A 15,129-nucleotide genomic window follows, 5' to 3' on the forward strand; every position below is an offset into this window, starting at 1 on the left:
GCCCGACCGCCCCGGCGGGTTGACCCAGAAACCCGGACGACCCGACAAAACCCGGTGGTAACCCGTTGACTTTTATTTATTTTTTATTAAAACGATGTCGTTTTGAATTTTTTTAAAAATAGAAATTGACCCGGCCGACCCGTTCGACCCGGTCAAAACCCGGTGACCCGGTCAAAATCCGGAACCCGGACCTTGAACCGGGCCAGCCACCAGACCGGGTTTAAAAACTATGCCCTGAACGGTAAAGTCGGGCATATGGGATTCATGATTTCGTAATTAATGTAAGGATGGATGGATGGTTGGTGTTGCTATCATCTCCAATCCCATCACACAAGAGTCCTCCTTGCTTGCAGACAGGGCTCTGAAGTCAATGCCCCGCACACACACACACACATATATGTATATAAATATCCTTTCCTGTCCACATTTTGATTCCAAGAAAAACTTGCTTGCCACAGATGCTGTTGCCCAAATATTCCAAACACAACCAGTACCCTTCCCGTATTTTTTTATAATCCCAAAACCGCCGTTGGGCGTATATTTTCTCCCTGCCCATAGCCCATTAGCTGATCACCCACCGGGGAAAAAAATAAAAAAAAAATAAAAAAGCTTAGAAATTTTTTATTTTTTATTTTAGTGAAAACAGCCGAACCATATATGCATACATATCCATTTTTTTGCCTTTAAGTACAGCAACGCACACGAAGACATTGCGAGGAAAGGAAACAAACCCTTTTTACCTTCTCTCTCTCTCTCCAAACCTTGTTTTTCACTCTTCTATTCCATATTTCCACCCACCACCACTCTTAAAAGGTAACTCCTCTCTCTTTCGAGGTGGTGTTGTGGTGGTGGTGGTAGAGGAAATCAATAAGAGAGCGAGAGGAAGAGGAAGAGCTAGCTAAGCTTGGTTATTATAACACCCCCCCGCCCTCTGCCCTCTCCCAGTAAAATTCGATGAAAACCTCCACGAGATTTCAAGAAACCAAAAACCCATCTCCGATAAACTCTCCTCGTAGCAATGGAAGCAACAATGGGGTCCAGATTCACGCCCCACCACTCACTCCAATACCCATCTCCAGATCTGACACTAACCCTTACCCAACAACCTTTGTCCAAGCAGACACTTCTACTTTCAAACAAGTTGTCCAAATGCTCACTGGCTCAACAGAAACAGCAAAGCAGGCCTCCTCAAAAACAACCCAAGATCCGCCAACAACACCAACTCAAACTTCAAGGGGCTACAACATCCCTCCTATCAAGAACATGCCCAAGAGACAACAAAACAGCTTTAAACTTTATGAAAGAAGAAACAACAGCTTCAAGAACAGTCTCATGATCAACACTTTATTGCCTAGTTTTGCAAATACCTGTAACTCTTCATCGGTTACCGGGTTTTCACCAAGAAACAAACCGGAGATCTTGTCCCCAAGCTTGCTTGACTTCCCTAGACTTACACTTAGCCCTGTGACTCCACTAAATGAAGACCCTTTTAACAAGAGCTCACCTTCTTTAGGGAATTCATCAGAAGAGGAGAGAGCGATAGCAGAGAAAGGTTTTTACTTGCATCCCTCACCTATATCTACTCCAAGAGACTCAGAGCCTCAGTTGTTGTCACTTTTTCCTGTAACCTCGCCAAGAGTTTCAGGCTCTTCTTCTTGAATATTATTCAAGTCAAAAGGATTGACGATGGTTTATGGATTGTTTTGAGGGAGAGGTGGAAATCTTTGTGTTCAATTGTATAATTTGATCTCTCTCTTTTCATCATATATGGTAAAGTCTTTAATTAATTTCTTTAGCCATTTTCTTTTCTCTCTTTTTTTCCAGTTTCTTTGGTGGTTTTTCTGATAATTGGGGACTATATATTACCATTAGGTAAGATTAATTATTTAGGTTAATTTCATGCTTTTTTCTTCTATTTTTTTTTTTGGAGGAATACTAGTATCAACATGGGAGAATCAATTTGACTGTGTGCGTGCATTTCTGAATACGCTGGCTTATTTTCAAGAGTTTTGTAGAAAATAAAGTGTTTTTTTTTTCCCCCTCTCTTTCTCACTCTCTTATTGACCCATGAATAGTAGATATGAAATTTCATTTTCCTCGTCAAAAATAGATTGAGAATTCACAATTTGCACTGAGATATCTTGAGTAGACAAAGTAATTAAGTGGTATGCTCAATCATTGCAGGAGCTGACCACTGCATAACAATGTTAGTGGCCATTTACTGCATTTGATGTCAAAGGAAATTTTCAAAAAAATATAATCAGCTTGGGTGGAGATTAGTGGTAGTATGTTTTACAACTTTTGATAAGTAATGCTTTCGTCCTATTAAATTAATCAGGTCAAATTTCCAATTTGGAGTGTTAATTAAGTTATCTGAGGAAGGTATTCTCGTCCTAAAATGGCCCACAAACTCGAAGTTCTTACAAGTTCACTGCATGCAGTTTTTATGAACATCTATACCATTGACATGAGAAGAAAAAAACCAATACAAGGGAGAGATTACATAGTAGAAAAGCAATTTATGCCGAGAGAAAGTGTGGGATCAGAATCGGAACAGTTCAATAGCTCATATTATTATTTACCATTAATGTCATAAATAATTTTACTGGTTTCTTGTTCTTTCCGTCTCTAGTTTCTCTCTCTGGTTTCATGCATGCTCTTTTATAGAACACTGTAAATTTTATTTTTTTAAAAAAAAATAGCCCAATAAATTTAAAATATCCACAGAGTATCACAGTTAGAAAAAAATTAATGAATTTTTAATTATAACACGTAAAAACTATACTATTTAACCAAAAAAAATTCATCTGTTTTATTTTGTCAATATTTTTTTAAAAATGTGCTCATAACCCAAAATACCTGTAAATCCTGCCCTAGATCTTTTGGCCAAATGAATCTACTTGACATAAGATATTCTTGCAGTCTGACTGCTCAGATTCTTGAGAAGTGAGAGAAAATGAATTTGAGGCACCCTTAGATTGTTTTTGGGTATCTAGCACCATTTTTAAGGAGCGTGTAAGGAACAAAAGAAATTAATTAGTTTGCCTCTTTCATGAAGGAAGTGAAGTCATTGTCCTTTGCTATAACTTTCAATTGCTATGCAATCATGCAATTTTGTTATTGTTTCCTACTTTATTTTCGTATTGAGCTTAAGTGTGGTCTTTTTGTTGACTTGGAGGAGACCAGTTATTATGGGGGGGGGGGGAAGCACAAGAAAGGTTAGAAAAAATAAATAAAGAGAAGAGAAAGTGTGGACTTTGATATAATGATGATGACTGAAAAAGAAGGAAAAAAGGGGGAGTATGAGCATAACAACAAAAGAAAAGCAGAGAACATGTGTCCGTATGAACTTTCTCTTGTATTTTACTTTGTCATCCATTGCGTCTGTATGGACTAGATAGGGCATTATTTGACAAAGAACTTCCCTGATCTTTCTGTTCTAGTTTAGTTGCAAGTTGAGTAACTTTTAGAAGCTGCTTTGGGTGCATTTGCCATGCCTGACAAGGCCAGTTTCTGTGGCTGTTCAACATAAATTAACTTGATCATATTTCCAGCACAAGATATAGAGACGAATACTATATACATCAGTTTAAAACCATGAAAAGATTCCATTAATCCTTTTCGCCCCAAAGAATAAGAGCTGCTTCCACTTATGCTACTGAATATTTGCAATGATCCACATGATCAGATTACCAGGTCCACTTTTCTTGGGCTAGTTTGAAAAGGGAGAAATCTCATTGGATATGTTAGTTTTTTCCAGAATGTTTCTCCACGGGATAATCCTCTTAATGATTTTGTCCCTTTGAAAAAAAAATAGCAGAAGACTTTCATTCCCTCTTAACTATGATGAAATGGTGGATAAATTATTTGATCAAGACTTCTGACGAGCAACTTTAGGCCCACCCAGTGCAGATTCAAACCCTAGCAACTCACATCTCTTCGGAAGTTTGTATCTGTACAGTCGTTTTTCGGACCACCACAGAATACGAAGTTTTTCAAGGTATGTTTTGCGTTGTAGTTCATGACAACAAAATACTGCCTTGGTTGTGGTTGACCAAAGCATATTCTACTCTTGGGCCAGCCACGCTTCTGAGCACTGCAATATTAGTCCAAATTTATGGTCGACACTCTTGTAATTGTGTTTCTCCGGTGCTGTTGACCTGTGCGAGCCTTACAATGTCGTAACAAATACATATCCATTGTGCATTAATTTGGTCTACTAGTTGAAAATGTCTCCTAATCATCGAATAAAAAAGAAAAGCAGTGCTCATTTCATAAAACAGTATTGAAAAGGATAGAAATGTAGCAAATGTGTGACGACTTGTTTGAATCCTTCAGAGGGAAGGTGCGCCCACAACAGAGGGAATTATGAACTCAGCTCACATAGTGCTGAACAAATGATTTAAAGGGTCTGAATTTTTCCCATTGAAGATTAGTAAAAACTTTGAATCTGTCATGATCCAATACAATGATATGATATTTGGCATTACTAAACGATTGATCATGTTTGCCAAGTGGTCAGAATAATATTATTATATGCATACTTTTAAAATATCAAACCAAGTGGTCGCAATAATAATTAGACACAAAGCTAGGAATAAAGTGGGCACAACGAATGTCAACAAGGGTTTTTTTTTTTTTTTCCTTCTCAATTATTGATGATGATGGCGTTTTTCATTTACTAGAAAAGTGAAATTAGCAGTCACTAAGTTCGTTGAGATTTTCAATATTCACCTAGACATATCGAAGTGGTGTTATATTCTTCTAAGTCATGGTAGATTCTGATCAACACCACTAATGAATTGTAACTCAACTTGTGCTAGTGTTTCTCTTTTTTCTAAGATATTTAGAATGATTATACCGGAAAATAATATAAATTATATTCTAAGATTTTATCTTATAATTTAAGCTATTAAATAAGATTTATTATTTAAAATACAAGTTCGAATCTTACCATCTCCATATATTTAATGAACATTAAACATAAAATAGTATGAGCATGCGCAAGTTTCAAATTTAAAAGATTTTTATTTAAGTAAATGTGTTAGAGAATAATATAAATTATAGCTATTGAGTTGAATTTAATGACCAAGCGGTCACGAATTTGAATTTTATCATCTTTATTTATTTAAGCACAAGGTATCATGGACATATATAAATTTTAAATCTAAAAAATTTTTATTTGAGAAGATGTATTAGAAAATAATAGAAATGATATCTTAATAGTTTAACTAATAACTTAAATTATTGGATTGAATTAGTTATTTGGTGCATATAACCCCCATATTTTTTTACTAAAATTGAGTAATTTAACTATAGTTAGACTAAAAAGAGCAACCATTTAGGAGGTGGTCAAATGGTAAGAACTTGGGATCAAGGGGTTTGCTCCTTCTGTGGTTTCAAATTCGAGTTCTTGATTGCTCATATGATAGCCACTAAAGGCTGACATGGTCGTTAACTTTAGAACTCGTAGGAATAGTCGTGGCGCGCGCAAGCTAACCCGAATACCCATATTAATTTTAAAAAAAAAGGGCTGCAGACCAGAAGAAATTCCTACTTCAGTTTATATGACAGGGTTGATAAAATTAAGCTGTCAGTTGCGCTTTAATTTGTGTGTGGCATAAAACCAGCCAATGTTGTCTATGTTGTCTTCATATGCTAATCGAGTTCGTTAATTTCTCAAATAGTTCATAAACGTTATTGCTCCAAAGAAGAAGTCTTATTTTCCAACACAACCTGTACTCCTCCACCCCCTTCCACAGGACAAGCTTCAGTTATTCCCAGTTTCAATAATTACATTACAGTATATACTAAAAGAGGACTTTTGCGAGGAAAAAAAAACACATATTTTAATTTTGCATTTTTTAAAATTTTTATGTTTGATCCATGTAGTTCTATATATTTATATTTTGGTTTTAAATTTTATTTTCTATATGACATGAGAGAGGAGTGACGGCTAATAGAAAATTAGAGAAAAGCAATGGAATCACTAATAAAATATATTCATCGTGGTTATTAACAGAAACTGCTATAGAATAATTTTGTTAGTAATTCAATTGGAATTGCTGAAGTGTCACACTACCTATATGAATTCTGGGTGATTTTGAAAGACAAAAAAAAAAAAACCTATCATTCCTCTCCTCTACACATTTCTTCTTCTTCTTTCTGAACAAGTTATAACAGCCCTATCAAGCGTTGACATTACTAGGTTTTATTTGTCACCCCCATTAAAAAAATAATTTAAAAATTATTTTCTGCACAACTTTTCAAGTTTAGCCTTCATGCAGGTCGGTTGATTTTTGAAAAAATCCTAGGAATTTTTCAGGTTGGGGAAGCCCCCGAACCCTCCTCCATTTCCTCCCAGGCCCCGTAACCATGCGAGCATCTCCCTAAAAATATCCAACTATCACAACCTATCATCGATTCAACATCTCTTCAAAAGCTTAAATGTCCCTTCATTGATTTCGTTTCTTGTTAAGCTTCACTCCACCGAGTAAGCAAATCCACTCATTTGTTTTAACTTATTTATGTTTTAAGTTAGATTATTGATATTTATCTATAGTATTTATGATTTGCTTATATATTTAAGTGTTTTACTTGTTTTATAATGATAATTTTCTTGTCTTAACATATAATTTGTATTTTAGGCTTTGTTTAAGATTTTTAAAAATATTTAATTTGTTACTTGATAAAATTAAACATGATTTTGTAACTTAAGTGTGTTTGAATTGAAGAAATGATGAGTAATTTAGTGGGTACCATTTATTTTTTTTATCAATTTTATGGTTAAGTTGAGAATTTAAAAAATAATAATTTTGTGTGAAATTGATAATAATTAAATATATTAATTTAGGTTAAATAAATTTGAATTGAAGAAATTATGGATAATTCATTAATTTAGGGTTTAGGGTTTTGTTGAGAATTTAGGGTTTAGTAAAATTAATGTGTAATTGATAATAATTATGGTATTAATTGGTTTTATTTATTATTAAATTGAATAAATAATAGGTAGTTAGTTGGGTATCAAAAATTTTTTGTCAATATTATGGTTTAGTTGAAAATTGAGAACATTTTATTTTGTGTGGAATTGATAATAATTAGGGGTTAAGTATTTTTTAACTTATGAAGTGTTTGATAGTTATTGTATTATGAATTATAATTCTCTAAATTTAGAGGATTGAGTTACTTTGAAATTAAAGAAATAATGGGTTATTAAGTTATTAGTTTGGTTTGCATAGGTTAATTATAATTCATTTTTAATAAATAGTTGAATTTGTATATTTATATTTTTTTGGTCTTTCATATATGTTTTTCTAATATGCGTTCATTGTTTCCTTTAAGGTGTCATATATTCAAGAAAAAAACAAGTTTAAGTTCAACAAGAGCAGTCATGTTTCATCAAGTAGTAGTGTCGGTGATCGTGTTGTGGATCTAGATGAGAATTATGAAGAGACATCTAAAGTAGAAGTTACTATCCAAGGTTCAATCATCAAGGACAACTAATCGAGTATCTTTTCTATGTAATTATTTTGCTTATAATATTATTTATTTTAATGAGTTATTTTGAGTTTTATAATTATATAAAAATAGCTTCCTTAAATTGATATACAGGTTTGTCAATCTTGAAACTACTCAGTTCATCATCTCTACAATGAAGTGATCATTTGCAAAACTATTACTTTAATAGAGTCAGCTTAATGATCATTTTGAATGGATATATCTACTCTCAGATACTTAGTGGGAAAAGCTTAAGATTAGATAGATAATCTAAGATTTGAGTTATTAATTTTAAAAACTAATTCATGTATGATGTTGTTACCCATTTTTGGGTTCCCACACAAAAAACTAAAAAAATATAAAAAATATATATATTAAAAAAATATTTGAAAGGAATCCAAAAAATAATAAGGGCGAGAAAAAAATGTTGTAACGCCTATAAAACAGCTAGAAATTGGTTGGAGATGTTCAAAAATACAAGAATTAAAATTTGATAGTATATTTTTAACTAGTGAGAGCCCTATTGACAAAGAAAATTCAAATTTGAGGAAGTCTAAAATTAAATGTTTATGAACTCAATTAAATTTTATCTAAGGTTTAATTGAATTTATGGAGGATTTAATTGTAAGAAAAATTAATTTTTAAGTCAATTTAGGCTTTTATTGAAAGAAATTAAAGTTTTTGTGTTAAATTATAATTTTGAAGAGTTGATTTGGCCAAATCAGGGGCTTAATTGCATAATTATTAAAGCTTGATGCCAATTAAGGACTTAATTGAAACAATATGAAACCAAAAACCAAACAGAACAAGGTGCTAAAATCAAGGGATCCAATTATAATTTTTTTTGGGGGCTTAATTACAAAATTACAAAAAATTCAATGACCAAATCAAAAATATCCATTTAAATTTTAAAACAGTGCCATTTTTTGGAGCACTATTTATTGTCTTCTTAAAAGCAAACGGCTAGGCAGTAAAGGTAGGGGAGACACTTCCATCAAGAAGCACGTCTCGCAGCTGACAACCCTTACCACCGTGATGCACATCGATCATTACCAAAAAACACCTGCATCCTCTGGCTATAAAAACTAAAAGAGAAAAAAGAAAAGAAAAGAAAAGAAAAGGGGGAGAGGGGGGACGAAAGGAAGAGAAAACAGAGGGAGGGAGAGTGTAAGAAACAAAAAAGACAGTAAGAGAAGAAAATAGAGAGAAGAGAACAGAGGAGATAGAAGGGAAAAGAAAGAGAGAGAGAGAGAGAGAGAGAGAGAGAGAGAGGAGTAAACAAAAAACATAGAGGAACACACTAGCAAACCGAAATAAAGAAGAGAAGAAGAAGAAGCAGCGTTTGCCATCACAGCCAGCTGTCGCGACACCAACGCCACCATGAGCCACTAGTACCGTGAACGACAGCGCCTCCATTCCAAGTAATCATATTCCCCTTGTTTAGTTTCCAACTTCATCTTCTTACGTACAGAATGTGCATTGTGCACGTTTTTGCAAGCAAAAAGAAATAATTACCCTGTTACTATGCATGAACACAGTAACCAGGTAATTATGTTTTGGATTGGTTATTGTGCACGGGCACAATAACTCGTTCAGGTTGACTCACCCTAGTCTAGGTGGCTGAGCTAAGTCTAGCCCAATATATGATGATTTGTGTTTTATTGGGCTGCGTCTAGCCCAATATATGATGGTTTGGATTTTTATAGGCCAGACCCAGCCTAGTTTGGCCCATTTTAAAAAAATCTTTAAAATTTATTTCTAAAAAATCTATGATTTTTCTACTAAATTTTGCTTATATTGATTTGTATTTGTATAGCGTAAAGTTACAATTCTAATGGTAAAATACTCAGTTTTTATCAAAACATTGAAAAATTAAAAAACAAAAAATAATTTTATTTTCAAGCATATGACCAAGTATCTAAAAAAAAAGATCATACCATATTTTCATACAATAAAGATTCAAAAATTTGTATTAGCATGCATTTTGGTTTTAATAATCAGTTTATTAAAGTCACAAAAACTAGGTCAATATTTCAAAAATTCCAAACAAATATTTTGTTTTCTTATAGTATTTGGGGTTACGACCTTATACGTAGGACGTATTCTAGATATTAAATTCTTTTACGATTAGGTTTACCTGATAACATAAGGATCTCCTTATCGAAAAGGGTTTTTCTTAAATTATAGATGAATTAACAACTAGAAAACATGACAAGACCTTAGATTTTATTAGACAATAAAACAATGCAGCTTACCTTAGGTAGAGCATATTTAGGGTGTTAATACCTTTTTTTTATGCAACCAGTCCCCGTACCCAATCTCTGAAACCAATTAGGATTCCTAGTGATAAAAATATTAGTTGGCAACTCTCATTCATGCTTTCCACAGATAAAAGACAAGAATTCTTTGTCTCCTCATATTTTCCACATAGACATTAGATACCATTTTGAGAGTGGATATTTTCGCCGCAACTGCACACGTGCAACAGAATGGCAACTCTATTATGGACTTTTGGACTAAGCTTTGTTTTTGTCTGATAATTATGTTTTGATTGGTTTGAGTGTTTTATGTTAATAAGCTTATTCTTTTTATTTTCTTACATGCTTTAATTTTTGCTTATATATTTTTATGCATTATATAGAACTGTCTCATGCATTACATACTTTAATTTTTTAAAAACACACACGAGCCTTTAAATTAGGTGGGGGATTAGTGATTTGCCATATAACTATTGGTTAGAGTTCAGATGCATGAAATGCCTAACTCATATCTGAGTGTCTATTTGGTAATGGTGAGTATACATACCTTAAATCATTTCTCGTAATGCCCCTATGTTGTCTTTACAAAGATTGTCACTGATAGATATGAGACCTTTTTTTAGACTAGATAGTCAACCTACCTTTATCTCACTTAATAAACAGAACATGCCCTTAGTTTATATGTTTTATCTTTTGTTTTACATTAAAGTAAAACCTTTCTGAAGCATCTTGAACTCAAAACTTGTGGTTGATATAATGACCGTTAATCAGGAAATTTTGGTTGTAGAGCAAGAATCGAAATTCTTGTATTATCATGCTGGGGCATGTGTCAACTTTGGAAAGGCGAGCTCATCATATAGAAACATACTCATACATTTATCATACATGTTAGCAGTTTGAAACATTGATCCCCTACCCAAGAATTGCTACACCTTAAGATGAAATATGAAGAAAAAACTTAGTTGAAGGCCAATTATAAAAATGAAATTGAGAGCATCAAAGGTGAAGTATCTAGACTTATATATCTGCTTGGATAAGTGTTGAGCTCCAAGAATGAAAAGGGGATTTCTACACAACCTCTTATGAAAACACCATCAATCCGCATCCCTTACACATCTCATAACTTGGGGGCAGACTCAATAACTGGGAATCATTTTGTCCCTTTTGTTGTAACCCATTTTTGGGTCCCCGCGTAAAAATATATATATATATATAGAAAAATAAGAAAATGAAAAATAATTAATAATAATAATAATAATAATAACTATTTTAAAAATAATAACAGTAAAAAAATAATAATAATAGTAAAAAAAAAAAGGGATGTCAGAATGTTCAGAAAATGGTCAAAAATTAGTTGAGGAGGTTTACAATTACAAAGATTAAAATTTGGCAGTATTTTGTTAACTAATGAGAACCTTGTTGACAAAGAAAATTAATTTTAGGAAGAAAAATCCAAAATAAAATGCTTATGGATTCAATTAAATTTTAATAAAGGTTTAATTGAATTTATGGATGTTTTGATTGCAAGAAAATTTGATTTTTTAGTTAATTTGGGCTTTTATTAGAAGAAATTAAAGTTCTGGGGTCAAAATATAATTTTTGAGAGTTAATTTGGTCAAATCAGGGACTTAATTGCATAAATATTGAAGTTTGATGGCCAATTAGGGACTTAATTGAAGAAATCGAAAACCAAGGACCAAATTGTAAAACACGCCCAAATTGAAGTCTTGATTTTGAATCTAACGCATTTTGGCGCCAAATCTCATTTAAATGAAACGACGCGTTTTGGAAAAAACGACGTCGTTTTATGCACTGTTCATATGCACTATTCATAAAAAAAAAAACTCAAAACGGTGTCGTTTTGAACAGTACCATCATCTTCTTCCCCTGGACACGCAGAGAACAGGGGAAGAAAATGTGTTTTTCTCCTCTGTTTTCACCGATCTTTTTACCAACAATTTAACTTCAAAAAGACGCCGACACAACCCACTTTCCACGTGCTTGAAGAACGGTGGAGGAGCAGTTGCACAGTGGCCGGCCCAGCCACGTCCCCTCCCCTGTTTTTTTTTTCCTATAAAAGCAGGGGAGGCAGCAAGCGAAAGAGAGATACGAAGAGAGGGAGAAGAAGAAAGAGAGAAGGAAACCAAACACGAGAGAGAGGAAAGGAGAAGAGAAAAAAAAAAACAAAAGAGAGAGAGAGAAGAAGAAGGAGAAAACGGTGCAGAACCGAGAAGAGAGAGAGAAGAAAAACACCCCAAAACACCGGCCACCGGGGCTCCGCCGTCAGCAGCACCCCCCCGACACCAATCCCAGGTAATCTCTGGTTGCCCTGTCTTTTTATTTTTCGGTCTACATTAGCATGCAGAACGTGAATTAATTCACGTTCTGCAGCAAATGAAGGAGGGGGTGGTTACTGTACACGGGTCACTGTACAGTAACCAACCCATTTGGTTTTGGGCCGGGTCCGGCCCAACCCACTGATTTGGGCCGGGTCCGGCCCAATTAAAAAAAATTAATTAATTTTTTTATATTTTTCTCTTTTTATTATTTATGCCTTTTTTGCTTAGTATTAGTCTATATTTTTGTCAAAAAAAAAAAATACAAATACGGTATTAAAAATACCCGAGTTGTTTTTATCAACTAAAAAAAATTAAAAAAAAACTATATATATTTTTGTGCATACGGCCAAGTGTCTCAAAGCTAAAAAAAAAAAAATCATATTGTATTTTTCATACATCAAAAACAATATTTTAGCATGCATTTTGGCTTTAATAACCAGTTTATTAAAGTCAAGAGAACATTGGCCAAAATATCAAAAAACAATAAGAATTTTTTTGTTTTGTTTAGTATCAGGGATTATGAGGTTATACGTAACACGTATTCTTGATTTTAAAAGTTTCTTTGGTTTTAGATACACATATAATTAGATACCACTACATGATTTCATATTTTATCAGACAAAACAATGCAGCCTACCTTAGGTAGGGCGTAGTCAGGGTGCTAATACCTTCCCTTTACGCAACCAGTCTCCGTACCCGATCTCTAAAGACCAGTTAGGGTTCCTAGTTACTAGAATACTAGGTGGCGACTCCCATTCAATGTTTTCATTGATAAGAGACAAGAATTCCTTGTCTCTTCATATCTTGCTAGAAATACACCACATCCCATCGTTAGCATGATTGGTGGATGATCGCCGCGATGTCGCACACGTGCGACACCTTTCACTATTATATATCTAAGTCAAGCTCATATCACCGTGAATCCAACAACGAAAGGACCTTTTGAAAATAGATTTATCAATCCCAAAGGCCATGATAAATGGGTTGCCCTAGAAGAAAGATTAAGAGTAGTTGAAGGAAATAATCTGATTTACCTTGTGATAGTAGCTAAAGTTTGTTTGGTTCCAAATATTATGGTGCTGAAGGAGTTTAGAGTGCCGGACTTTGTCAATTATACCAGACTAGAATGCCCATACCCCCTTCTCCAGTCATATTACAACAAAATAGTTGAAATGATCTATAACGATAAGATATTAATATACTTTTTCCAAGATAGTGTCATTGGATTCGCTTTAAGCTGGTACATGAGACTATACAATATCAAGATTAAGAAATGGAAAGACTTGGTAGATGCTTTTTTGAAGAAATATAAATTTAATCTTGAAATTGCTCCTAACAGAACCATCTTAATGGCTATGAAGAAGGAAAACCAAGAGTTTGTAAAGGTATATCAACCTCCACTGATTGATACAGAAATGGTGATGTTGTTTTCCAACACCTTTCAATCCTCTTATTATGAGCGTTTAATAGAAAGCTTCGCTCAACATTTTTATAAAGTTGTAAGGATTGTTGAAAGAATTAAACAAGCTATGAAAAGGGAAAAGATTGAAGGTTTTGTCATGGATTCTAGAACAATGATGAGAAATGACTCTGAAGGTGGGAAACCTTAGTTATGTGGTCTAGTCAGGTCTCGTTGTAGCATCAACCACTCAAATGTCTTTGTCAAGGGTTGCCACTCGAGTTTGTCTACCAATATTTGTTAGGCCAAAGACTTAATGCCCCGACTTCGTTAAATCCCATGCAACCACCATTTGTTAGATGGTATAATCCAAATGAGAGATATGAATATCATGGTGGGGTCCTAAGCCATTTTAGTTGAATAGTTGCAAGGATTTCAAGAATCGAGTCTGAAGGTGGATGAGCAAGAGGCAAGTTGAGTTTGCGAAAGGTGATGTTATTAGCTATATTGTTCCCTGAACATTTTTAGAATGATAAGTGATTAAAAATGCTTAGCAAAACATAGATATTGCCATAAAAGTTGATCCAAGAATAGTGATGAATCGTCAATCATATTGTTATGGAATTTTGCTATTTTGCATTTTGTTTTGAGATCACTTCTCATCTTTTTCATGAAACATGTCTTTTTATTTGTCTCTTTATTGTTTTGAAATAACGAGATGTTTCTTTCAAAGTTTATTTTAGTAAAATATTTTGATCGAACTCTAACACACGATTAAAGTTAGTCAATTCTGAAAGTTTAAAAGTATTTTGATTGTAAAAATGACTTAATGCTTATTAAAATGATATGGGGTGACCAAACAAATTTTAAGCTCACACACCCACCATGTAGCTAAGTTTGGTAGTTATGGACTAGCAAATTAAGATTATTGCAAGTCCAAATCATTATACTAGACAAAGTTAAAATTTGTTGGTTCTAATTGATCTTACTTGAAATGAGAAAAGGCCATCTTTGATATCCACTCGTTTTTTTGAAATATATCCCTTGCAATCCCATTTTAAGCCTCATAAAATATTTTCTTTCAATAAAAGAAACCTGGACATATATCACACCCCATACTAAAGGTAAATGAGGATTTTTGGTTGAAAATATAAAGACGATGTTAGAATTGATAGGGAATGTTAAGAATGCAAGTCTAATATTTGAGAAAATGATTAAAAGAAAGAAACCATAGATTGGGGGGCATATAAGAAAACTATGAGGAAGGCTATGTGGAGGAAAAAAAAGATTGAGGAAGGAGAATGTCTATCAAGTCTAGGATGGGCAAAAAAAAATAAGTTTCAATCAAGGAAAGAGACAGCAAACACCAAAAGTCAATACTAAAAAAATAATGAGTTACAAACATTGTATTTTGATAAAGCCTCTGATGTCTTCAAATGATTAGACTAATTGTTCATTAAATAAAAGTTGGAGTTGCATTATGGCTTCTATTAAGAGAATTCTAATGGTCATGTCAACTCCTTTACAAAGACAACAACAAAAGAGAACTGATGAATAGTTGATGTTGATTCTAGGTCTTTGAAACCCTCAAACACCTTTTAAGCCTGTAAAATTCCTTTCTTTCATAGCCATAAAC

The 15,129-nt window shown here is 33.5% G+C and overlaps 1 protein-coding gene across 3 annotated transcripts; it reads left to right on the forward strand.

The window, feature by feature from the left end:
- The first annotated feature begins 630 nt into the window (after positions 1-630).
- LOC105139156 (uncharacterized) lies at positions 631-2,618 on the forward strand. Of its 3 annotated transcripts, none has more exons than XM_011045511.1 (3): positions 631-1,714; positions 1,825-1,872; positions 2,185-2,618. In XM_011045511.1, the coding sequence occupies exon 1, from the start codon at positions 955-957 to the stop codon at positions 1,657-1,659; it is 705 nt and encodes a 234-aa protein (XP_011043813.1). In that variant the 5' UTR covers positions 631-954; the 3' UTR covers positions 1,660-1,714; positions 1,825-1,872; positions 2,185-2,618. The 3 variants fall into 3 exon arrangements, with proteins under 3 accessions (XP_011043813.1, XP_011043814.1, XP_011043812.1); XM_011045512.1 differs by having other exon boundaries at positions 2,339-2,618; XM_011045510.1 differs by lacking the exon at positions 2,185-2,618 and having other exon boundaries at positions 1,825-2,034.
- The last annotated feature ends 12,511 nt before the right edge of the window (positions 2,619-15,129 follow it).

This window comes from Populus euphratica, unplaced genomic scaffold (genome assembly GCF_000495115.2).
Source record: "Populus euphratica unplaced genomic scaffold, PopEup_1.0 scaffold139.1, whole genome shotgun sequence".
NCBI classification, from domain to species: domain Eukaryota; kingdom Viridiplantae; phylum Streptophyta; class Magnoliopsida; order Malpighiales; family Salicaceae; genus Populus; species Populus euphratica.

Bases quoted from the DNA above. Each gene is read 5' to 3' on its own strand.
- LOC105139156 (XM_011045511.1), top strand. From the start codon at position 955: ATGAAAACCTCCACGAGATTTCAAGAAACCAAAAACCCATCTCCGATA.